Source organism: Podarcis raffonei, chromosome W (genome assembly GCF_027172205.1).
Source record: "Podarcis raffonei isolate rPodRaf1 chromosome W, rPodRaf1.pri, whole genome shotgun sequence".
Taxonomy (NCBI): domain Eukaryota; kingdom Metazoa; phylum Chordata; class Lepidosauria; order Squamata; family Lacertidae; genus Podarcis; species Podarcis raffonei.
Window position 1 is genome coordinate 12,277,537 of NC_070620.1, and position 24,121 is coordinate 12,301,657.

The window sequence follows — 24,121 nt, forward strand, 5'->3', positions numbered from 1 at the left end:
ACCAACAGGGAGCCACCATTGAGCAGACCCTGTCCGGGCAGAACACCAATCCAGGCAGCAGTACCAACATGGCCTCCCTTGCCATCTACAGCACCCAAGTTGGCTGATTATGGATTTCTGCCTTCATCTAGCTCTTTTTGCTTCACTTATCTTTTTTGGCATTCCACCAACAGGGAGCCACCATTGAGCAGACCCTGTCCGGGCAGAACACCAATCCAGGCAGCAGTACCAACATGGCCTCCCTTGCCATCTACAGCACCCAAGTTGGCTGATTATGGATTTCTGCCTTCATCTAGCTCTTTTTGCTTCACTTATCTTTTTTAAAAGCCACACCCTCTTTAACCCACCGCTTGCTCCTGCTCTCTGTTCCACAGGTTTGGTGGCACAGCCAACACAGTGTCATTCGGAACACTGGCAAGCCAGAACACCCCTACCTTTGGATCCCTCTCTCAGCAGCCTACGCGTTTTGGCACACAAGGCACTGGCTTCTCTGCTTTCGGGTCGAGTGGAGGAGGAGGTATGAGCTGTTCTTGACCCTAAATAGGAGGGAGCTTGGAGAGGTGGGAGCGTGGGGAGCTTCAGCACTTGGTCAGTCATAAACTGTTAGGGGCTGGATTTCAGATGCAAACCAAGCTTAATCGTATCTTAAAGGGGAGCAGGGGTTGCTTTTTAATTTTTTATTGCATTTATGTCCCACCTTTCTCTCCAAGTTGTTCAGGGTGGTGTACATGGTTTCTCTCCCTCATTCAGCGACTCACAACAACCCTGTGAGGTAGGTTAGGCTGAGAGGCAATGACTGGCTCAAGGTCACACCCAGTGAACTTTGTGGCTGAGCGTGGATTTAAACCCTAGTCCAACACTTTTAACTGGCTACACCACACTGGCTCTCTATTGGAGAGACTGAGGGACATAACTGTATCCAGCGTACATCCTTTCTATCCCCTTTGGGGGTGGGAAAATTGAAAGAAATGTATATGTTTAACCACACTTTTAAAACCTTTATGTGAGGCTTAGAGCCTTTTTAACCACCTAGAGACAATTGCAGTTAAGCAGTACATAAATTGTTTAAATATTTTTAGCAATTTACAAAACACACCAAAGCTGATGTTAAGCCCCCAAACCCAGAAACCTTCCGCCGCCATTCATTTCTCGGGCTTATTGCTCTCTGCACCTTCTGAGTAGGAGTTTGCAAAGTCTGCTCATGAGCATGTGCAGAGTTTCCATCCCCTTGTCCTTGCCCTCCACCTGGTTCTTAGATGTTTTGAGGATTTTTTTCTCAGAACAGGGAAAATGGAAGTCCTCCTTCACACAGCCCATAATTAAAATTTGCTCTCACAAGAAGTAGTTACAGCCACTAACTTGGGTGGCTCTAAAAGGGGGTTGGACAAATTCAAGGAGGAATTAGGCTGTGTTCTACCTCTGCTGTCAGAGGGAAGGTGCCCCGAGTTGCTGGGAATCACCCCCAAGAAGCTGCTAACGGTTGACAGTACTGAGCTAGATGGAACCAATGGTCTGACTCTTTAGAAGGCAGCTCCCTCTGTGTATGAATTAAAAGAAGAGCTTTGGTTGCGGGTTAGAGTTAAACACTAGATGGAGAACTGGTGTGATTGGATACTGGTTAGGGGGCAGAGAGAAACCGTGCTGATGTGACAGTGTGGCTTTGAGGCTGGCTTGGAATCCTGACACCGTTCCTTAATGTGTGTTTTGTAATATAACCTATCCAATAATCCCTTTAACATTGCATTTCCCCTCACCCCTTACAGGCTTTGGCTTTGGATCGTCTAATGTGTAAGTCTCTCTCGTGCTGCCTTCCATGTTGTCGGTAGGTTTCTTCGGTTTATTTTGTGCCAGAAAGAGAGCTGCTTTTGAGGTGAAATATATTATTAAATATGGTAATCCCTGCTTGAATTTTGAATCAGCAAGAGATGACTGTGGGCTTTGTTCCCTCTCTCATTTCCCCTTGTAATAACATTAACGAGAAGCTTAAGATCTAGAAGGCAGTGTTTCTCCCGGGGAGCTGATCCTCCCTTAGAAATAGGCTGCTCTTTTCTTCTATTCTTCACCCTGCACTTTTTTCCTTTGTAAAAGTAGGACTTTAAGCAACTATTTTTGGAATGCTCCACAAAGTGGGAACTCAGTAAATGCTCTGTGGGTTGCAGAGCTCTCCTGAGTAAACTGAGGCAGCAGTGTGCCCACCATTGGAAAAATTCCTGAAAGCCACAAGCACTGTGTGCCAAAGCAGGCTTTGCCATCCTGGTACAGCAACCATCAGTCTTGGCCTGCAGAGGCATTGTGAGACTCCCATCTCCCCATCAGCCCCAGGCAGTAGTCTAAAATATATGGAGCATCACAGGTGGTCGAAAGCTGTGCCTTTTGTTGTTGTTGTTATTGTTATTAGTATTATAAACACAATTTTCATAATACAAAACAATCTCCCCTCATCTCTCAGCAGAGACAAGGGGTGTCTATAAAGTACAATAAAACAAACAGACAAACTGAAAACACTAATCTATCAGCGCTATCAAAAATCAAGTCCAGAATGTTCAAAGAAAGTTTTGTATGCTGCTGGGAGATGTCAATGCTTATGGGACTGGCCAGTGGTGCAGCCTGGCAGTGATTGGCTGAGCTGCCTTTTAATTTCAGAGGTAGGAAGAGTGGGAAGAAGAATCTTGCCTGCCATTAGCTCTCAGCTGCCCAGGTCCATGAGTTTCTAAGGCCAGGCTGGTTAGGGCTGATGGGAGATGGAGTCTTACAAGAGATCTGGCGAGCCACAGGTTTCCCCATGGAACAAGCAGGAGGAGGCCTCAGATGTGGGGGAGGTGATCTTTTGAAAAGAGTGTTGGAAAAGGGGAAGGGTCAAAACGAGAAGGCCTGGATGTTGCGCCCCAAAAGCAAGGAAGGATTGGACTCTGATTAATAAAATACACATGAGGCTTGACCAGCAAGACTCTGGGAGGAGTGCCAATAATAATCCTGTCCACCCCTTGGTCCAGGTTGTTTTATTCACAAAAGAACTTTTTACACAGTGTTCATAAGAACCAATCAGATTTCCTCTGAGCATTTCAAAAACCCCACGTGGGGACAAAGTTAAAGTTAAAACTACAAAGAGCTAATTTGAGCATGCATAGTAGTTCAGAGTAAATAAAATAGGAATCAAGGAGGAATGTTTTTAGGAAACCCGGAGTTCGTAAACAGCAGTAAACAGGAGAGGAAGGACAGGTAGCATTTACCATCTCCTTGTGAACTCTCTTCCTGGCCCTTAAGATCTATCTAAAGATTAACAAACTCCATCAAAGCTACCTTCTATCTTTATGACCCTGGATGCCTAATGAAGCAACTGGCCTGTGTTTAGAATGCTGATACATGCCTGTCAGGCCAAGAAATACGACAGAGATGCAGAGACGTGGATTGATCAGAAATCATATCAAAATGGCTCAAACCCAGTCAACGCAATGCTTTCATTGCTGACACAAATGGCTTGCTCCATATTTTTTATAATTCCTCATAGCAATCCCGCCTGATCACTACACTGGAGAGGCAGCCTGAGAGGGTAAGGGGAAAAAACTGGTACAAGAAAGACAAAGCAAGGCCACATATCCAGACACCAGGAGCTACAGAGGGGAATCATATTTCTTTCTTTCTTTTTAAAAAGCATTTTACCTGTTCTTCTGCCAGAAAGTCTCCTAGAGTAACTTACATACAAGCAGTTAAAACAAAGCAGTCCCTGAGACAGAAATATTATTTATTGGTTGGGTGGGGTAGGGGGAAGGCCTCTGGACTTAGCCTCACTTGCAAGGCTTGTAGAAGTACCCAAAACAGGGCAAGGTGCCATGAAGCAAGCTAAAAATAAGCTGGGCCTTTCACCCAGGCAGATTGGCAATCTCAACACTTTTGGGGGGGGGGATCTTGGGGAGATGTCTTCCTCCTTGGCTAATGGGGAGCAATGAGGGGAATGTGGAGCAGTGGGCACACTTGTTCTCCAGTCCTTACTCTTTGGCTGTTTTTAAACCTAATAAATGCTTGTGCTTTGAAGACTCACTTGGGATGGAATATGAGAATTGGTAACACTGGGCTGTGACAAAGAGATATTTGGGTTTTTCTTCCCTTTTTTAAAAATAAGCAGCTTAAGAAGTTTGTTCCCTTTTGGGGAAAAGGGGGTCCAAGACCACTCAACTAGCCTGGACCAGTTGGAAGTCTCCTTAGAGCCCCAAACTCTCCAGGATTCTTGGATTCAGGCAAGGGTGGGGAACCTCTGACCCAGGAGCCAAATCTGACCCTCCAGGCCCCTCTTGCTCGCCCTTGGAAGTTTACAACCCTTGCCAGTTCTTTCATGTTTGCATGGATGAAGGATAGACATGCATGTGTTTGTGTAGAAACTAGCATATTGTGCAAGGGAAAAATTAACATGAATAGCCCCACCCATGTTCTCACCCTTGTTTTCTATTTTTCCTCTTTCAGATCCACCTCTGGGTTTAGCAGCTGGAGAAGCTGAAAGGATGCCTGCCCATGTTGTGGTTCTATTGGGTGGGCAGGAGTGAAGTGAGGAGATATACATATTGCAATTAAATGTCAGGATTTTTATTTTTAAATTAGTTTTTATTAACGATGTGTTACAAAGCAAACAAATAAACAAGGAAAATAATCTTGCGTATCCATTTTTGATTCATAGAGTCTTTTTCACAGTTTGATTACATTCAGTATGAGACACTATTGTCATAGACATCATGTGATTGGGGGGGAAGAAACGGGAGGGAGATGGAGGGTAATATTCTTTCATTCTATTGCATCATGTTAGTGTAGAGTTTGTGTCAGCACCTCGTGGGTAGGTCCTTTATTTGTATTTTTTTTAATTTGTATTGCCATTGCAAGAGATTAGGGTGTCCAGAGGTTGATTGGTTGTGTTCATTTGGTTGCAGTGCAGTTTGTTTGTATGTGTTGAGGGAGGGGAGTGTCTAGTTACAATGTTTCTGACTGCTGAGAATAAGTGACTTAGAGTTTCTTGTCATATCCATGTGTGTTGTTGTCCTGGAAAATATTTAATAGGGCTAGTTCTGGAGTTGCTTCTATTACCTGTTTTGTTATTGTGGTTATTTCCTGCAGCACTGATATCCAAAAGGAATGAACTTTGGGGCATTCCCACCACATGTGGAGGTACTTGCCTATGGAGGTGTAGCCTCTCCAGCATTTAGATGAGGTCCCTGGGTGTATCAGTGCCAACTTCTGTGGTATTAGGTAAAGGTAAAGGGACCCCTGACCATTAGGTCCAGTCGTGACCGACTCTGGGGTTGCGGCGCTCATCTCGCTTTACTGGTCAAGGGAGCCGGCATGCAGCTTCCGGGTCATGTGGCCAGCATGACTAAGCCACTTCTGGCGAACCAGAGCAGCACACGGAAACGCCGTTTACCTTCCCGCCGGAGCGGTACCTATTTATCTACTTGCAATTTGACGTGCTTTCAAACTGCTAGGTTGGCAGTAGCAGGGACCGAGCAATGGGAGCTCACCCCGTCGCGGGGATTCGAACCGCCGGCCTTCTGATTGGCAAGTCCTAGGCTCTGTGGTTTAACCCACAGCGCCACCAAGTACCATCTATAGATAAGTTTCAAGGTAAGTTCTCTTCTTTTCGCTGAGATGGATTTAAATGGTGGTTTAGACCACATTTTTTACCATTGGGCGGGGTTTATTTTGTATCCTATGTCATGCTGCCATTGGTTTTTAAACGTGGTGAAGGGGTCTGTAGTGTCTTGGAGTAGTATTTTATATGTTGTAGATACCACCCCCTTCCTGTGTCCCTCCAGTGTTAGGAGGAGATTTTCAAAATTATCCAATGGCCTAATGGCTGCTGCTTTTGCTGCTGGATTAAGAAGGCTTGTGGTTGGTGATGGGTCAGTTGGGATACTGGAATGTCCCCTAACCTGTCCTGTATTCCCTGTATTGATAGGGTATTGTCATTTTTATAAAAGTCAGTTTGGCGATATAGGCCTTTAGCTTGCCAGGTCTTTATTTGGATGTTTTGGGATGCATGGTGGAATTGTGGGTGATGGGCCAGGAGTATTAGTGGGGGTGGGGTCAGGGCCAGTTTTCCTACTTTTTCCTTCCATGATTTAAACATGGACTGTGTGCATCCGTTTAGTGTTGTGGGAATTTCCTTAGTAAAAAGTAAAAGTGAAATTAAAATTGTGTGAATAAGAACAATTTCAATAAAAAAATAATAAAGATAAGATTAGCACGACCGGAAGGAGTGATAGGAGAACAGGCAAAACAGCTCTCCGACTTATCCGGTAGACAAACTGCAAAAAATCTAGACCCCCCTCCCCCACGCTTCAAGGGGAATAGTGCAGAGTATGAGTCCTTCCGAACTTCCTGCTTGTATTACCTACGGCTTAAAGGGGAAGAATACAGAGATGATGAAGCAAGAATAGCCACGATTGTGGGGCTTCTGGATTGGGGGGGGGGGCTGGAGAGCAGATTACCCCTTACCTGATGTCCAATGACCGTGTGCTCACAAACTTACCTGCCATTTTGAAGCTCTTGGACAACATATTCAGGAATCCTGCACAAGAGGCGTAGTTGGAACAGGAGTTCCTGAACCTCAGGCAAGGAAAGGGGACAGTAGCACAGTATTGGTCCAGTTTTATGATGCACGCCCATCAACTGGGGTGGGAAGGGAAGGCCTTGATTGCCCTGTTCAAAGCGGGACTTTGTGAAAATGCCAAAGTTGAACACCTTGGAAGAGGTGGGGCAAGCCACTCTGCAGTTAGGCCTGAGATTCCAGTCGTGCGACAAGATGCGCAGGGGGCAAGGGAGGCCTGGGAGCCACTGAATGTATGTCCCAGTAGAGACCACGGGGCTGCCAAGTTAGGATGGAGGGGAACCCATGCAATTGGGCTCTCTCAGAGGGGGAAGAGTGCCAGGAACCACATGGGCAGAGAGAGAGAGAAGGCGGAGGGAGCGCTTGTGTTTCACCTGTGGGTCCGCCAACCACATGGCCCAACAGTGCACAGTGGGAAGGTCCCAAGGAGCCTTATCAGGGATGAGCGTGGCAACGCCAGGAGAGTGCAGAGAGATGCCGTCGGGAAAAGATCTGCCCCAACCCGTTCTGGGGGCCTCAGGTTGGGAGGAGAAGGGACAGAAAGGCCTCCGCCTGGACCGGTCATACCAGTAATCACTGTGGGTGCTACGCTATGACTCCCAGATGGAAGGGGCGAGCATGTAGACATCCTCATTGATTTGGGAGCGTCAACAGACTTTATTGACGTAGACCTAGTGAGCAGTTTGGGAATAGAGACACAGACATTGGAAGCTCCTTTAGAAGTGCGGACTATAGACGGAATGCCGTTGCTGTCAGGCTGTGTGTCGGAGGCCACAATGCCCATAGGGCTAGAGTTGCTGGGTCATTGAGAGACCATTGCACTCTGCATCACCAGGTTGACCTCCCGACATGACCCAGTGATCTCATGGGGACAGAGATCCATGACCTTCTTGTCGGCGCACTGCAGACTCCACTATCTAGGGATGAAGACGGAGAGAATAGGTGAGGCCAACGGGTCGACAATCTGTGGGCCTCTCATTGGAGAGGAGAGAGAGATACCCCCACAGTATAAGTCTTTCAGAGACGTGTTCTCTGAGGAGGTGGATAGGCTACCCCCCCCACAGGCCTTATGACTGCAAAAAAGACCTGGTGCCAGGGGAAGAGATACCCTCCAGCCACCTCTACTCCATGTCGGAAGCGGAAGTTAGCTGAATTGAGGGAGTTTCTGCAGAAGAATTTGGAGTGGGGGTTCATACAGCCGACGAAGACTCCAGGAGGAGTTCCAATCTTCTTTGTGAACAAGAAGGACACTTCAGAGAAAAGGCTCATTGTAGACTATAGAAAAACCAACCAGCGCATGATTCCCAGTCGTTACCCATTGCCGCGGATTGGGGATCTACTGGAGAGGTTGAGGTCAGCAAAAATTTTCACGAAACTGGATCTGAGGGGGGCTTACAATCTGATACGGGTGAGACAAGGTGATGAATGGAAGACGGCCTTTAACACAAGGTATGGGACATTTGAGTATCTTGTGATGCCGTTTGGGCTACAGTCAGGCACGGCCCCCTTCCAGGCAGTCATCAATCATGTGCTGTCATATCTTTTGGACAAATCAGTGGTATCCTACCTTGATGATATTTTGATCTACTCAGAAGGCCCAGAAGAACATGTACAACACGTGAAGGAGGTGCTACAATGGCTGAGGGAACACCGAGTATACGCAAAGTTGGAGAAATGCCAATTTCACGTGACAGAAGTGGAGTTCTTGGGCTACAGAATCACCCCGGAGGGGATGCACATGGACCCATCAAAGGTGCAGGCGGTAGTGTCGTGGCAAGAACCCCGGACATGAAAAGACGTGCAAAGGTTCTTAGAGTTTGCCAACTTCTACCAGAAATTTATACATTGGTACTCTGGACTCAAGGCACCAATGACAGATTGTATGAGAGGCAAACAACTGTTCCGGTGGACAGAAGAAGCCTTCGAGAAGCTCAAGACCATGTTCGCTGAGGGAAAGTATTTAGCACACCCAGACCCTCACAGGCCGATGATCGTGGAGACAGATGCATCTGACAAGGCGCTCAGGGCACTGCTACTCCAGGCGGAGGACAAAAGGGAGCTGAGACCATGCTCCTTTCACTCTCGAAAACTAAACCCTTCGGAACAGAATTACACGATATGGGAACGGGAGTTGCTGGCCATCAAGGATGCCCTGCAAACATGGCACCATTTCCTAGAGGGAGCGCAGCACCAAGTAGAAGTACGCACCGACCACAAAAATCTGGAATACTGGCAGGCAGCCAGGCACCTGAACCAACAACAAGTTAGGTGGGTGCAATTCTTCACCAGATTCAACTTTAGAATAAAGTATGTGTCGGGAAGCCAGAATACTTTGGAACTGAAACCGTGCTGGAGCAGAGACTGATCCTCAACCCTGAGCAATTGTGGCTGGCAGTGGAGACGGCCGTGGAACGGCCCGAGTTTCTGAAGCGAACGGGGGAGGATGAGTTTGCTCGGAAGAAGAAAGAGGCAATACAAAAGGGGGAGAGCGATGTGAAGGATTTCGCAGAGAGAGGGGGGTTGCTGTACAGCGGGGGAGCCCTCTATGTCCCAGAAGAGGAACTCTGAGCCAAGGTACTCAGACAATGCCACGATAGTCCAACAGCAGGCTATTTTGGCCAATGGAAGATGGAACTCCTAGTAATGTGGGACTTCTGGTGGCCAAGGATGCAAGAGGAGGTCAAGGAGTATGTACGGGCGTATGAGACTTGTCAATGGGCAAAGAGGCCCTGTGAGACCCCAGCAGGTCTACTACAACCACTACCTACCCCACAGCGGCCGTGGGAAACCATTGCCATGAACTTCATCACCGACTTGCCAGAGTCGCAGAAACAGACAGTGATCTGGGTTGTGGTGGATCTTTTTTCAAAGATGGCACATTTTGTACCCTGCAAGAAACTACTGTCAGCACACGGGACAGTGCAACTCTTCATGAAACATGTGTTCAAACTGCACGGACTATCACAGAAGATTGTATCAGATAGGGGAACGCAATTCACCTCCCAGTTTTGGAGAAAACTGATGTAACTGCTGAAGGTAGAAGTATGCCTCTCGTCGGCTAGACACCCGCAGACGAAAGGAGAGTCAGAGAGGACGAATGCCACATTGCAGCAGTATCTACGATGCTATGTGAATTACCAACAAGATGACTGGGTAGAGAAGTTGGCACTGGCTGAATTCGCTTACAATAATGCAGTGTACTCATCGACACAACAAACACAGTTTTTTGCTTGTCAAGGGAGACATCCACAGGTGTTTCCAGGGCTGGGGCACAGCCTCACAGTGCCAGCAGCGGAACAGTATGCAGAAGAAATGGAAGCGCTGCACAGTATTTTGCGGGACCACCTAGAAAGGGCAAAGGCTCAGTACAAGGCGGAAGCAGATAAACACAGGCAGGTGGGCAAGGAAATAAGGGTGGGGGAACAAGTATGGTTGTCCACAAAAGACTGGCCGAGCAAGGGACGATGCTGTAAGCTAGAACCGCAAAGGGTGGGGCCATTCGAAGTGGTGGAACAAATCAACCCTGTGCTCAAGTTACACCTACCCGAGTCAATGACAATGCATCCGGTGTTCCATCGGTCGCTTCTATCTCCAGTGACACTGAGACACCTGTATCAGGAGAGGAAGGAACCACCACCCTTGCCGATCTAGTTAGAGGGTGAACCTGAACACAAGGTGGCCGAGCTACTAGACGTATGCAGGAGGGGTAGGGGGGTGCAGTATTAATGTCTTGGAAGGGGTACGGACCGGAAGAGGATTCGTGGGAGAGCCAGGAAACATACATGCACCAAGGTTGCTGAGCGAGTTTCACCATAGGTACACCAGTAAACCCAAACCCCAAGGCTGGGTCGAGGAACAGCCAGAATGGGAAGAAGAAAGGGAGGATGAGCCCAAGTGGGAGGAAGAAGTAGAAGAGCAGCAACCGGGGCGCAGTTATTGGGAAGACAATGAGAAAGAATGGTGGGAAGTGGCCCAGAGCACCCAAAGAGAGGAAGAGTAGAGGCAGGAGAAACAGGAGGGAGTCCCTAGAGGGGGGGATGATGTCAGGTTGGAGCCAGCAAGCAAACAACAGCAGCTGCCATACTTGGATGGCAGCCCAGGGGAAAATGGGAGGCTTGGCATGGAAAGATCAGAGGAAAAGACAGGGGGGGTTCACAGCCCAGAGAAACACAGGACTTTGCAGACAATAGCTTGTCGGAACCAGTTTGCAAACCTCTCAGTGTGCAGGAACGCAGAAAGGGAGGGGTACAAGAAAATGGGAAATTGACATCACAGAAGCGATGGAAGAGATTCGTTTTCACGTGTTGTTTCCGGATGAAGAGGAACAACGCTGAGGATTTAGTTGAGTCATCATCAGGGTAGCCATAAGTCACAGGGGTAGAGAGCTCCAGACAAGAGGCATGTTTTTTATGGAATAAAACCAACTTTTAATTAACTGTACATGTACGCGTCTTGCTGCCGCTACAGCTAATAGATTAAAAAGTATTTTAAATGAGGTAATTCATAAGGATCAAGCAGGCTTTCTTCCTGGTTGACAATTGAAAGATAATGTTAGGAATATATTGAACATAATTGAATATTAGGAGTCCAGGAGTGATAGACATCTGAAGGCAGCCCTGTTTAGGGAAGCTTTTAATGTTTAATAGGTTATTGTATTTTAGTGTTTTGTTGGAAGCTGCCCAGAGTGGCTGGGAAAATCCAGCCAGATGGGCGGGGTATAAATAATAAATTGTTATTGTTATTGTTATTGTTTATTGATGCAGAAAAAGCTTTTGATAATATTTTGTGGTATTTTATGAAAGAAAATTTGAAAATGATGGGAGTAGGGGAAATGTTTATGAAAGGCATTGGAGCTATATATTCAGAACAGAAAGCAAAATTGATAATAATTTGACTGATAATTTTGATATATCTAAAGGTACTAGACAGGGTTGTCCACTGTCACCATTGCTATTAACTACGGTCCTTGAGGTATTAAACAAGAATTTGAGAGAGCGGCCAGAAGTTAGAGGTATAAAGATTGGAGTAAAAGAGTATAAATTAAAAGCCTTTGCAGATGATTTGGTTTGAACAGTAGAAGACCTACAATCCAGTGTACAAGAAGCACTGGTGAAAATTGATGAATTTGGGCATGTAGCAGGATTCAAGCTTAATAAAAGTAAAATCCTAATAAAGAATATGATTAAAGAAGGGATAGATGAATTGCAACGCAGAGTCAGGAATTATGGTGGTTAAGAAAGTGAAATATTTGGGAATTTGGTTGACATCAAAAAATATTAATTTGTTCAAGGATAATTATGGTATCACATGGAAGGAAATCCAGATTTGAAACTCTACTACGAGGCGTCCTGTCTCTGTTGGTTAAAGGAATGGATAACAATGGAAAATACAGATCTTTTGGCTCTGCAAGGTTATGATAACAGATTTGGGTGGCATTCTTATCTTTGGTATGACAAAGTGAAAGTACATAAAGGTTTCCTGAATCCTGAATTATTGGAAAAGAAAACACCATGGTGGATATCGCCGAATGAGGTATTGACGGTTAAGAAATTAAATATGGAGGGAAGGCGGGCCACATATGAAGAGATTATGATGAAAACCAAACAAGGTTTAAAGCTTAAACCATATGACCAAATTGAAGATTCTTTTACAGGTTGGTTGCAATATCGTCAAGTGAATTACATATTTAAGGAGGATAAGAGGAAGGTTGGTTTTGAAGGGGGGAAAAATCAAGATCTCAAATCGAGCTGTTGGAAAGCAGAAGTAAAATATTATCTAAGATGTATAACTTGTTGTTAGAATGGTTTACTAAAGATGAGGAAGTGAAAGAAGTTACGATAAAATGGGCTTTAGATTTTGGGTGCAATATTGAGTTTGATTCATGGACAAGATTGTGGAATGAAAATCTGAACAGCATGTATGTCTTTAAAAGAAAATGTAATGAAAATGATGTATAGATGGTATTTGACACCTATAAAGTTAGTTAAAATGTATAGAATGAGGGACAAAGCATGCTGGAAATGTAAAGATTCAGTCAGTGACTTTTATCATATGTGGTGGACATAGAGGTGAACACCAGGTCCAAGGCATGTCCGCGACTATGAGTTGGGCCAGACTTATTCAGGGACAGCCCCATGGAGGCCATGCTTTCCTCAAAGTCCTGAGTGGCCCCTTGTAAGGTCGTTTCAGCATGGAGGTTAAAATCTCCTAGGAAAACCAAACTAGGTGTCTCCAGGAGAGCATCTGCCACAACTTGAAGCAACTCAGGCAGGGAATCCTTGGTGCAGCGGGGAGGTCGGTACACCAAAAGGAATCCTGTACTGCCCCTATTGCCCAACTTCCAGAACATGCAGTTACAGAACTGGGTACAGTGGTACCTCGGGTTACAGACGCTTCAGGTTACAGACTCCGCTAACGCAGAAATAGTACCTCAGGTTAAGAAGTTTGCTTCTGGATGAGAACAGAAATCATGCGGCGGCGGTGCGGCAGCAGCAGCAGCGGGAGGCCCCATTAGCTAAAGTGGTACCTCAGGTTAAGAACAGTTTCAGGTTAATAATGGACCTCTGGAACGAATTAAGTTCTTAACCTGAGGTACCACTGCATTCCCAATATATTTCCTTCAGTTTATCTGTAATTTTACCATTTACGTTAATTTTGTTTATATGGTTGTTCATTTTTCCTCATCTGCCATGCCAACAGTTTCCCAGGTTTGTTGGCATGTTCAGAATATTTTTGTTTCATTCTTTTAATTTTCCGGCCTATTTCATCATTAATGATAATTGAATATTGGGTTTGCAACAATTTAATTGCCTGTTTTACTGATTCCTTATTTGGTTTTTTTCACTAATTATAAAATTTCTTTTTTCCTTCCCCCCCTTAATTTTCTTTTAACTGAGTTTTGTTGGACAAACAGCCCCCTCATCACTGCCTTACTGGCATCCCATACTGTTTGCAGCTTAATTTCATTTTGGAGATTTAATTCAAAGTAATCTCCTAAAACTTTCTTTGCCTCCCCCCCCCCAATATCATCTAATAAACCTTCATTTAATCTCCATCTAAAGGTAGATTGGCTTTCTTTTTGGATTTCCATTATTAAAGAATTATGATCTGATAATGTTCTAGGATTTATCTCTATTTTTAAAACTTTTAATTCCAATTCTTTGGAGATTCACATCACATCTAATCTTGCGCTGCTTTCATGAACACATCAGTTTTCAGAATTTGGGAAAGAGATGGCAAAATCAATGTAGGGGTTATCTTTGCAAGTGTAATCTGATATGGAAAAAAGTACAAACATATTTTCTGAGAAATTAGGAAAATTAGATGAGAAAGAAATGGGAGTGCCTGATCACCTCATCTGTCTCCTGAGAAATCTCTATGTGGGACAAGAAGCTACAGTTAGAACTGGATATGGAACAACTGATTGGTTCAAAATTGGGAAAGGAGTACGGCAAGGCTGTATATTGTCTCCCTGCTTATTTAACTTATATGCAGAATTCATCATGCGAAAGGCTGGGCTGGATGAATCCCAAGCCGGAATTAAGATTGCCGGAAGAAATATCAACAACCTCAGATATGCAGATGACACAACCTTGATGGCAGAAAGTGAGGAGGAATTAAAGAACCTTATAATGAGGGTGAAAGAGGAGAGCGCAAAATATGGTCTGAAGCTCAACATCAAAAAAACGAAGATCATGGCCACTGGTCCCATCACCTCATGGCAAATAGAAGGGGAAGAAATGGAGACAGTGAGAGATTTTACTTTTTTGGGCTCCATGATCACTGCAGATGGTGACAGCAGTCACTAAATTAAAAGACGCCTGCTCCTTGGGAGAAAGGCGATGGCAAACCTAGACAGCATCTTAAAAAGCAGAGACATCACCTTGCCAACAAAGGTCCGTATAGTTAAAGCCATGGTTTTCCCAGTAGTGATGTATGGAAGTGAGAGCTGGACCATCAAGAAGGCTGATCGCCGAAGAATTGATGCTTTTGAATTATGGTGCTGGAGGAGACTCTTGAGAGTCCCATGGACTGCAAGAAGATCAAACGCATCCATTCTGAAGGAAATTAGCCCTGGTGATATTGCAACCATCCTGTAAACAGGTCTTCAGTTTGTTCGTATGGTTTAAGCTTTAATCCTTGTTCCGATCTTCTAATAATTTCCTCATAAGTGGCTCGCCTTCCCTCCATATTTAATTTCTTAACCATCAATACCTCTATCGGCGATATCCACCATGGTGTTTTCCTTTCCAGTAAGTTTTTGTTTCTTTCGCATACCTCATAAATTGGCCTTCTAATCACATGGTTTATGAACTTTTACCTTGTCGTACCAAAGGTACGAGTGCCACCCGTACCTATTATCGTGGCCTTCTAAGTCCAAAAGATCTGTATTTTCCAGTGTTGCCCATTCCTTTATCCAAACGAGACAGGATGCCTCAAAGTAAAGTAAAGTTTAAGGTCTGGCAAGGAGAATCCACCTCTTTCTTTTTTAACTGTTAATATTTTAAATTTTATCCTCTGCTTCTTCCCCTGCCAGACAAATGTTGATAATATTTTTTGCCATTCTCTAAATTGTCCTGTCCCTTTGATCACTGGAATTGTCTGAAAGAAGAATAACATTCTGGGCAAAACATTCATTTTTATAACCGATATTCTGCCTAACAAAGACAATTTCAATCTATTCAAATCTCTATGTCTTTCTTGATTTCCCTCCATGTGGTTTCATAATTATCTTTAAACAAATTTATATTTTTCGATGTCAACCAAATTCCTAAATATTTCACTTTTTTAGCCACCATAATTTCTGACCTGTGTTGCAATTCATCTATCTCTTCTTTATCCATATTCTTAACTAACATTTTGGTCTTATTTTTATTAAGTTTGAATCCTGCTACTTGTCCAAATTCATCCATTTTCACTAAAGCTTCTCGTATGCTATTCTTTGGATCTTCTACTGTTAAGACTAGGTCGTCTGCAAAAGCTTTTAAGGCTCCCACCTTAATACCTCTGATTTCTGGTGATTCTCTCAAGTCCTCATTTAAAATGTCCAGGACCGTAATAAACAACAGTGGTGACAGTGGGCAACCTTGCCTAGTGCCTTTTGAAATATCATAATTATTCGACAAATTATTATTTATTGTGAGTTTGGCTTTTTGTTCTGAATATATGGCACCAATACCTTTCAGAAACATTTCCCCATTCCCATCCTTTTTAAAATTTATTTCATAAAATGCCATGAGATATTATCAAATGCTTTTTCTGCATTGATAAACATTAATGCAGCTTGTTTGTCATTTCTAAGCTCTAAATATTCAATTATATCCAATATGTTCCTTACATTATCTTTCAATTGTCGTCCCAGTAAAAAACCAGCTTGATCCTTGTGTATTGCATCATTTAATACAGTTTTTAATCTATTGGCTAATACATCTGCAAATAACTTGTAATCGTTATTCAGTAGTGAAATAGGCCTGTAATTTTTGACATTCAAGTCATCAGCATCTTTCTTTGGGATCAGAGTAATGTACGCCTCTTTCCACGTATTCGGAATTTTCCCTTCTTTCAAAATATCATTCATAACCTCACATAGCACTGGCAATAGTTGTCCGCTTAATGTCTTATAATATTTTGACGAAATGCCGTCCGGACCTGGGGCTTTCCCTATCTTCATTCTCTTTATTGCCTTCTCAATCTCCTGTTCCATTACTGACCAATTTAACTGTTCTTTTTTCTCTATAGGGATCTGTTGTAATTGCTGTCCTTGTATATAACTCTATTTTCTTAGTGTCTTCCTTCTCTTTCTTATACAAATCTTTATAGAACCTCTGAAAAGTTTTTCTGATTTCTTTAGGATCTTCGTTCATCTTGTCTCCCTCTCTTATTTTACAAATTATGTTTTGTCTTTGCCTTGTCTTTAATTGCCATGCCAGAAGTTTCCCAATCTTGTTTGCTGATTTGTCTCAGCATCTTTATTTTCCATTCCACTTCCTGATTCACCATCGTGGAGAACTGAGTCTGCAACAATTTAATATTTTGCCTTATTAAATCATCTTTTAGTTTTGATGTCAGCTGTCTCTCATTCTCCATGAGATGAGCCAGAATTTCCTCTTTCTTTTTCTCTCTTCCTCTTTTCTGGAAACTATTCTTTTGAATCAGGAATCCTCTCATCACTGCTTTTCTTGTGTCCCATACTGTCTCAATAGCTGTTCCTTTGTTTAAGTTCCACTTAAAATAGTCTTTAATTGTCTCTCTTGCTTTTTCCACTATTTTTTTATCATTAAATAAGCTTTCATTCATTCTCCATCTAAATGATGATGGATCTTTCCCTTTTACCTCCAAGTATAATGAATTATGATCAGAAAATGTCCTTGGGAGAATGTCAACTTTAGATATTATTGGAATCAACTCCTTGGAAATCCAGATGTAATCATTTCTGCCGGAGCTCTAATTCGGTTATGAAAAGAATGTGTACTGTTTTGTTGTAGGATTTCTAAGTCTACAAATATCCGTTAATCCCAGGGTGTCCACCATAGCTTGCCTTCATTTAAGTCTTTCCTTTTTGTTGATCTGTCTATACTCGGCATAACCACTCCGTTAAAATCCCCCATTAATATCATTCTCTGGTCCAGGAAATCAGATAGTATTGCATTAGGATTCAAATAGAATTCTGCCTTCTTATCGTTAGGTGCATAAATTCCCACAATAATCAATTTCTCACCCTGAAACATAATTTGAACTATCAATACTCTTCCGACCTCGTCTTTGAAAATCAATTTTGGATCATATTTCTCCTTTGTGTACAACACTACCCCTCATTTTTTATTTGCATCTGAGGCTATAAAGTCTCTTCCCAACCTTTTATTGCTTAAAATCCTCTTATGTTTTCTTGCAACATGTGTTTATTGCAAACAAATTATGTCCAAATTTCATTTAATCAAAACATGTTCAATTTTATTCCTTTTATTTTTATTAAGTCCATTCACATTCCAAAATAAAGTTTTCAAAGCCAATTTCAAATCTATTTAATTCTATTACTCGATCTGATTCAAATTTGGGAGTCTTTATTATTATCCTCTTCTTCCTCTTCCTCCTCCTCCTCTTCCTTCTTTTCTTCCTCCTCCTCCTCTTCCTCTCCCTTCTTTTTCTCCTCTTCCTTCTGATCCTGGGCGGGTCTTTCCTTCTCCACTTTCCCCAGCTCTTTGTCACATCTTCTAGAAAACTTCTCTAATTCCTGGTGGCTACTTAATTTAAATCTCTTTGTAATAGAAGGAAATTGCTTCTGGAAATTCCCACCTATGCTGGATCCCATTTTTCTTCAACAGTCCAACCAATTGTTTATAAATGTCCCTTTTTTGTAGAAATCTGGATGGGGTTTATTTAAAAATGATGATTGCTTTCCCCTCAATACATAAATTTTTATTGTAATTCATTCTCAAAATTTCATTCCTTATGTCCATCGAATTAAACATAACCAAAACGTCTCCTGGGAATTTCTTCACTTTTGCTTTCACTGAACTTACGTTTATTCTAAATGCATTCACAATTGTAAATCCAATGTTTTCCTCCTTTAAGTCCATCCAGATCGCTAATTCTTTAATGAATTTAGCCCTAATATTCTCATTTGCCTCCTCAGGAATCCCCCTAAATTTTAAATTCAATTGTTTTTGCCTCATCTCCAATAATGCCATATTGTCCAACATTTCTTCTTGTAACTTGCTTATCTCTTTTACCTCTCCTCTGACCCGTTCTGACTCCCTCTTTGTCTCCTTCATTTCTTTCTGTGTTCTTTTCATTGAATCTTCCAATGTTTTAGATCTAACAGATAAGTCTTTTACTTTACCTGTTAATTCCCACACTGCTCCTTCCAATTTTTTATCTAAAGTCTCCTGTACCTCCAATAATTTTCTCTCCATATATTGCTCATTTTGTTTAAATTCCTTCCTTATTTCAGCCATTAAATTATCATAGTCTTTAATCTCCTTGCCCTCTCTCCCATTTTCCTGTCTGGAAGGTCGTCTTTCTCCTGGGGTGCCCACTCCCCTTTCCCCTGCCATATCATCTGTCTCACACTACTAACTACAATAACCAATACTTAGTTTCTCAGATGCAGTTCTATTTGCAACCTCCAGAGGTCACAATACCAAATTGACAGGTTCCTCAAAGGCAGTACATCCCCAATCCACTCGGTGGCGTCTGACACTGTGACGTTGAGCCTCTTATCAAAGTTACTTTCAATTTCTTTCTCTGCTGCTAGATTATATCGACCTCAAGCCCTTTCCACTCAGCAAAGTAAGGAGAAAATACAACAAAAGGAAAGGCAAATTTATAATCCAAATGGAGCTCTTCTTTCTTCCGCCACTTGCTGGCTTAATCCACATACTCATTAACTCCACCAGGGACAGCGAGAGAAAATAACAAAAGAAAAAATGTCAGAGACCTGGGGTAATTTATCCTTCAGGTTTGTTTGGGGGGGGGCGCGGAGAAGAAGGAGTTTTAAGAAGCCCAGTGCCAGAATTCCTCCACCAAATGATAAACTTGGACAAAAGTAGTAGGTTCCGAAAACATACAGCCAGTTCAAGTTTTAATGAGATGTACTGGGCATTCAAAAGTCAAGTTCAATAATCCAAGACTTTACTGGTTTTAACCAGGTATAATTAGCAGAGTCTTAACAGTCTTAAAATGGTGGAGCGTGATGAGCTTAAATTCTGGCTGCTGACAAGCCGTACTCCAGCCAGAATGAAAAAAGAGATTCCTCTCAAACTCCAAAATGCCACAAAGTATTCCATATAAAGTCTCTGCCTCAGCACTTTAAACAAAGTATCTGAGGTCTTTTAGCAACTCTCACTCAGCAGTTTCAGTCTCTCCTTGTTCCTTCCTGCAATCTTCCGCCATGCGCCATCTTCTCTCCACTGCTGGGACGGACTCCCTTTTTTCACCCCTCAGCGTTCCGAATCTTAATAAATTTAACTTCTTTTAAACATTTGGCCAATAAATAAGTCCAAGTGTAACTCCGGATTCGTTCCTAATTATTGGAAGCTTGCCACTTTCATTAGAAATCAGGGGTTAGTGCTGCCTCCCCTTCATGCCTTCAGCATGATCCTGTCCCCAGACCTATTAGCAAAATCTGGGGGGCAGGAGAGCACTTCAGGGCACTGTTGGGTGCTACGTCCCCCAAAATAATCCTCTTGAGGTTCCAAGGTCTGCGTAGCCTTAGCTGAACCTCTGAAAAACCCTCGCGCCACGTGAGATTCCCCAAAGGGCTATCTCGCGCTTTTTTCCAATGGCCACGGCTTCGCCGGAAGTCCTCTTAGTCCTCACTTTCATTGCTGTCACTACTGTATGCATCCTCTTCTTCACTTTCTAAGCCTTCATCATTTACCACATCAAGGTACTCAGGGCACATAATGTGAGGAGAATCAGAACTTACAGGGTTAAACAGTTCTGTGTATCGTCCAGCCTACTGAGGTGTGGTTTCTTTCACATACGGGAATCTTTCTTTGTGTGTGAGTTACTTTCGTTTTTTCACTGATGAACCAGGAGGATGGCTGCTCGATCTGCCGGCTGATTTATTACGCTATGCTGTTCATTAAAGCCTCTTAGATTAGAAAGAAGCTTGCGTGCAGACTATGATTTATTGCACCTACACAAGGCACACACCGCTGCTGCGAAACTCTTCTTGGAGCCAGGAAGAAGTCTTAAGGCTCAGAGGCACAGGGAAGTGTGCCGGATGCCACTCTAACTCAAGAGGTTATGGGTGCTGCCATAACGTGCCTGTGTGTGAGGGTGCAGCAAGGCCAGCTGGAGCTCCTGCCTAGGGTTTGAGGCAGCGAAGCTCGGTGGTGAGAAGGCCTCATCTTCAGGACCGGGTGCCAGGAGGAGCTACTGGAACGTGAGTAGGCTAAGCCCCGGGGGAGAAGATGGCAGATGGCCAGGAGTCCTACACAGTCCCTTTTGACTCTTTGCAGATTTATTGCTTTCTCCGTCCAGCCACGCTTCTCTTGCGCACACTCTGAGAAGCATGACCCCGGGTAGAAAAACAAATAGCAGATACGCAGCAGTCTTTCATGTGAGAGAAGAGGGAGTGAATATAGTCCAGACAGCTTCTCTAACTAAAAGCTTTATTTACAAGCAAAGCATTCCATTCCATCGGAGCTTAAACCCATCGTGTCTTTCTCCTTTCGCTCTCGGAGAAAAATGAAACCAAATCTCACAGAACAAGACCTGTGACGTACAGTGCAGCGTCGCTTAGATGCTCCTCCCCCACGGCAGAACATAAGGAGGTTAACTCTATAACCACCAAACTCCACAGACTCAATTGACATAACTGGGAGGAATGGTCCTAGAAAGTCAAGGCCTGGCTCATAGCCAAAGGTCTGTGGGAGGCCATGCAAGGAGCCCCATTGCAAACTGCAGACAGAGATGCAGCGGCAGTAGTTGCAGCAGCCTATGCCTCACAGAGGAAGGATCAGAAAGCTCTGGGATCTATAGTGCTCAGTTTGGATGGCTCACAGTTGCCATTTGTGGAGGGTCTAGAGACAGCCCAGGAGGTTTGGCAGGCACTAGAGAGAGTGCATCACAGATTCACAGCTGGGGCCAAGATTCACACCACAAGAAGTTTGCTTGAGCTGAAGCTGCGTCCTGGTGATAGCATCAGGCAGCATGTAACCAGAATGCTTGCTGTATTCAACAAACTGAGACTGTTGCAGGTTAACTTTACTGAAGAATTAAAAGTTTATATTCTTCTGAGTTCCCTGGACAAAAGCTATGACAATTTGTGTTTAACTTTGGAGTCTATGCCCCCAGCTGATTTAACGCTACAGTACGTCACGGGCCATTTATGCAATGAGGAGGAACACCGACTCAGAGAGGGTCGAGCTGGCTCAGGGTGCCCTGCTGGCAAGAGTGTGGGGCAGTAAAGACAGAAGGCACAGTGCAAGCTTTTTCTTTTCGTTGTTACTTTTTATGCGGTTCTGACCAGCACCTGTGTCGCTCCTGCCCGAGGAGAGCCAAGGAGTCTACACAGGATGCTTCCAAGGTCACTTCCCATGGCAGCCAGCCAGGTCATCATGGCAACCGGATTAGAAGGGGAGGCCAACGTGGGAACGTGAAGGGAGGATGTGACAAAGGAAGTGAGAGGGACAGCACTTCTTATCATCTTGCTGCTTCCGTGGCAACAGTCACAGACAGCTCCAGTGAGGGCAGCATGCTGCATTGGATCATAGACTCTGGTGCCAGTCATCATCTGCTGCCCTCTAGCAGCCAAATGTGGAACTGCAGAGCTGTTTCAACTGGAAAAGCAGTCACACTTGCAGATGGGACACAGAGGCAGTTGACTACTGTTGGAAATGTCTATGTTTCTTTCCTACAGGCGGAGCTGGGAGCATATGCTGTGCCAGGGATGCAATTTTGTTTGGTATTTGTTTCTGCTCTTGTAAAGGATGGCTATAAGGTTTACTTTGAAAATGATGTCTGTTCTATTTCCAGGGGTGGGAAGCATCTGGTCAGTGTTGAATGTCAGAACAGGCTCTATGTTCTGGAAACACCTCCAGCAGGTGAGGGTGAAACTGAGACAGCACAGGACCAAAGTGCTAACATTCCCACACACAATATGTGTCAGCATCTGTGGCACAGGAGAATGTCACACAGCAACTGGAAGTACATCCAGAAGCTTCCAGAGTGCACTGAGGGATGCAAAATGAAGGCATGTGATAAATTCTTAGATTGCAGAGCTTGCAAAAGAGTGAAGTTAAAAAGGTGCAGTTATCCTAGGTCTGAGAGTGACCACAAAACCTTTTGAACTGGTGCGTGCCAACCTATGTGGCTTCATGCCAGTGGCCAGTCTGGGCGGGGCCAAATTTGCGCTCACTCTGACAGATGATTTCTCTAGAAATGGTTCGCTGTTTACACTGAGACACAAGAGTGAGGCTGCCCCGCTGATCAGAGACTGGATTGCGGCAGTGGAACTACAATTTTCCACACGGGTGCAGAGTTTTCAAAGTGACCAGGGTGGAGAATTTACTGGGTCTGCTTTGCAGAGTTTCTTCCACCAGAAAGGGATACGTCTCAGGTTGACGGTCGCTTATTCTCCCCAGGAGAATGGCATTGCGGAACGCAGGAACAGAACGCTACAAGAGGCAGCTGAAGTTCTACTGTTTGACGCTGGCCTGCCCCAGCGCTTTTAGGCGGAAGCTTGGAAATCTGACAACTTCACGATTAATCGCTCATATAGCTCTGTTGTAGAGAACACGCCCTATTTCCTGCTGCATGGTAAGAAGCCCAAGGTGCATTTCTTCCGTGTGTTTGGGTGCAAGGCTTGGGTTCTTGTGCCAAAGGCCAAATGCAGGAAGGGTGACCCGAGGTCCTGGAAAATGATCTTTTGTGGGTATGAGCCTGGGACTAAGGGGTGGAGATTTGCCTATCCAGAAGGCGATCAGTCAAGGAGTCTAGTCAGCAGGAGTGCTGAGTTCTGTGAGCAGAGTGCGTAGACACGCATCCATGGGAATCCTGACATTCTCTCAGAGAGTCTGTTTGACTCTGCTGAGGAGGGAGAGGTAGACACTGAACCTGCTGCTGAGGATCAGGTCTCTGACCAGGAGCAGGAACAGGGAAGGGCATCTCCACAGGCTATTAAGCAAGAGCCAAAGAGTGTGCCTTCATCTCCCACCAGTCCAGTGCAGAAGGTCAAGAGCCGCAGTAAGGAGCTTGTCTTCTGATGACAAGGACACACTAGCTGGCCCCAGTGGGTCAGAGGGGGCACCTGAGGTAGTGCTCAGGTGTTCCACACACACTACTAAAGGGATACCTCCCGAGAGGTTTGAGGTCACTAGTCTGTGGGTTGGTTTGGCACAGTGCGAACCAGAGAGTTTTGCGGAAGTTCAAAATTTGCCTGAAGCAGAAGCCAGGAAATGGCAAGAGGCAATGGGAAAGGAGTTGAACTCAATGAGGTCTTTAGGTGTGTTCTCCACCACGAAGCTGCCAGTAGGCAAGCAGGCCGTGAGCTGTTGCTGGGTTTACAGGATTAAACCCACTGTGACTGGAGAACCACAGTACAAGGCTAGGCTAGTAGCCAGAGGGTTCATGCAGTGGAAGTGGGTGTATTACACCAAAGTGTATGCTCCTACTTCCCAGAGTGAGACTCTGTGCATGCTTTTAGCAGTAGCTGCACAAAGAGGGCACCAAGTGCGCCACTTTGATGTAGATGTGGCTTATTTGAACTCAGATCTGAAGGAGGATCTATACATGCTACCTCCTCCAGGGTTTGAGGGCAATGAGCCAGGTGTTGTGTGGAAACTGCACAAGTCCATTTATGGCTTAAGACAATCAGCCAGAAATTGGAACATGTGTCTGAATGATGCTTTGGAAAGCATGGGTTTCCAAAGGAGTCTTGCAGACAGCTGCCTGTACCTGAAGGGGTCAAGACAGACACAGGAGTTGATCCTGGTGTTTGTAGATGACATCTTATACGTGTCACAGACAGGTAAACAGGTGCAAGGTTTTGCCAAAGAGCTTGGAAAGCATTTTAAGCTCAAAAAC

The 24,121-nt window shown here is 44.3% G+C and overlaps 1 protein-coding gene across 1 annotated transcript in view; it reads left to right on the forward strand.

Moving 5' to 3' along the window:
* Positions 1–4,600, forward strand: part of LOC128406092 (nuclear pore complex protein Nup214-like) — a 55,877-nt gene extending 51,277 nt beyond the window's left edge. The window contains exons 5-7 of the mRNA XM_053373134.1: positions 375–517; positions 1,764–1,788; positions 4,459–4,600. Coding sequence (XP_053229109.1) covers positions 375–517; positions 1,764–1,788; positions 4,459–4,492 — 202 coding nt within the window. The 3' untranslated portion in view covers positions 4,493–4,600. The remainder of the gene's footprint in view (positions 1–374; positions 518–1,763; positions 1,789–4,458) is intronic.
* The last annotated feature ends 19,521 nt before the right edge of the window (positions 4,601–24,121 follow it).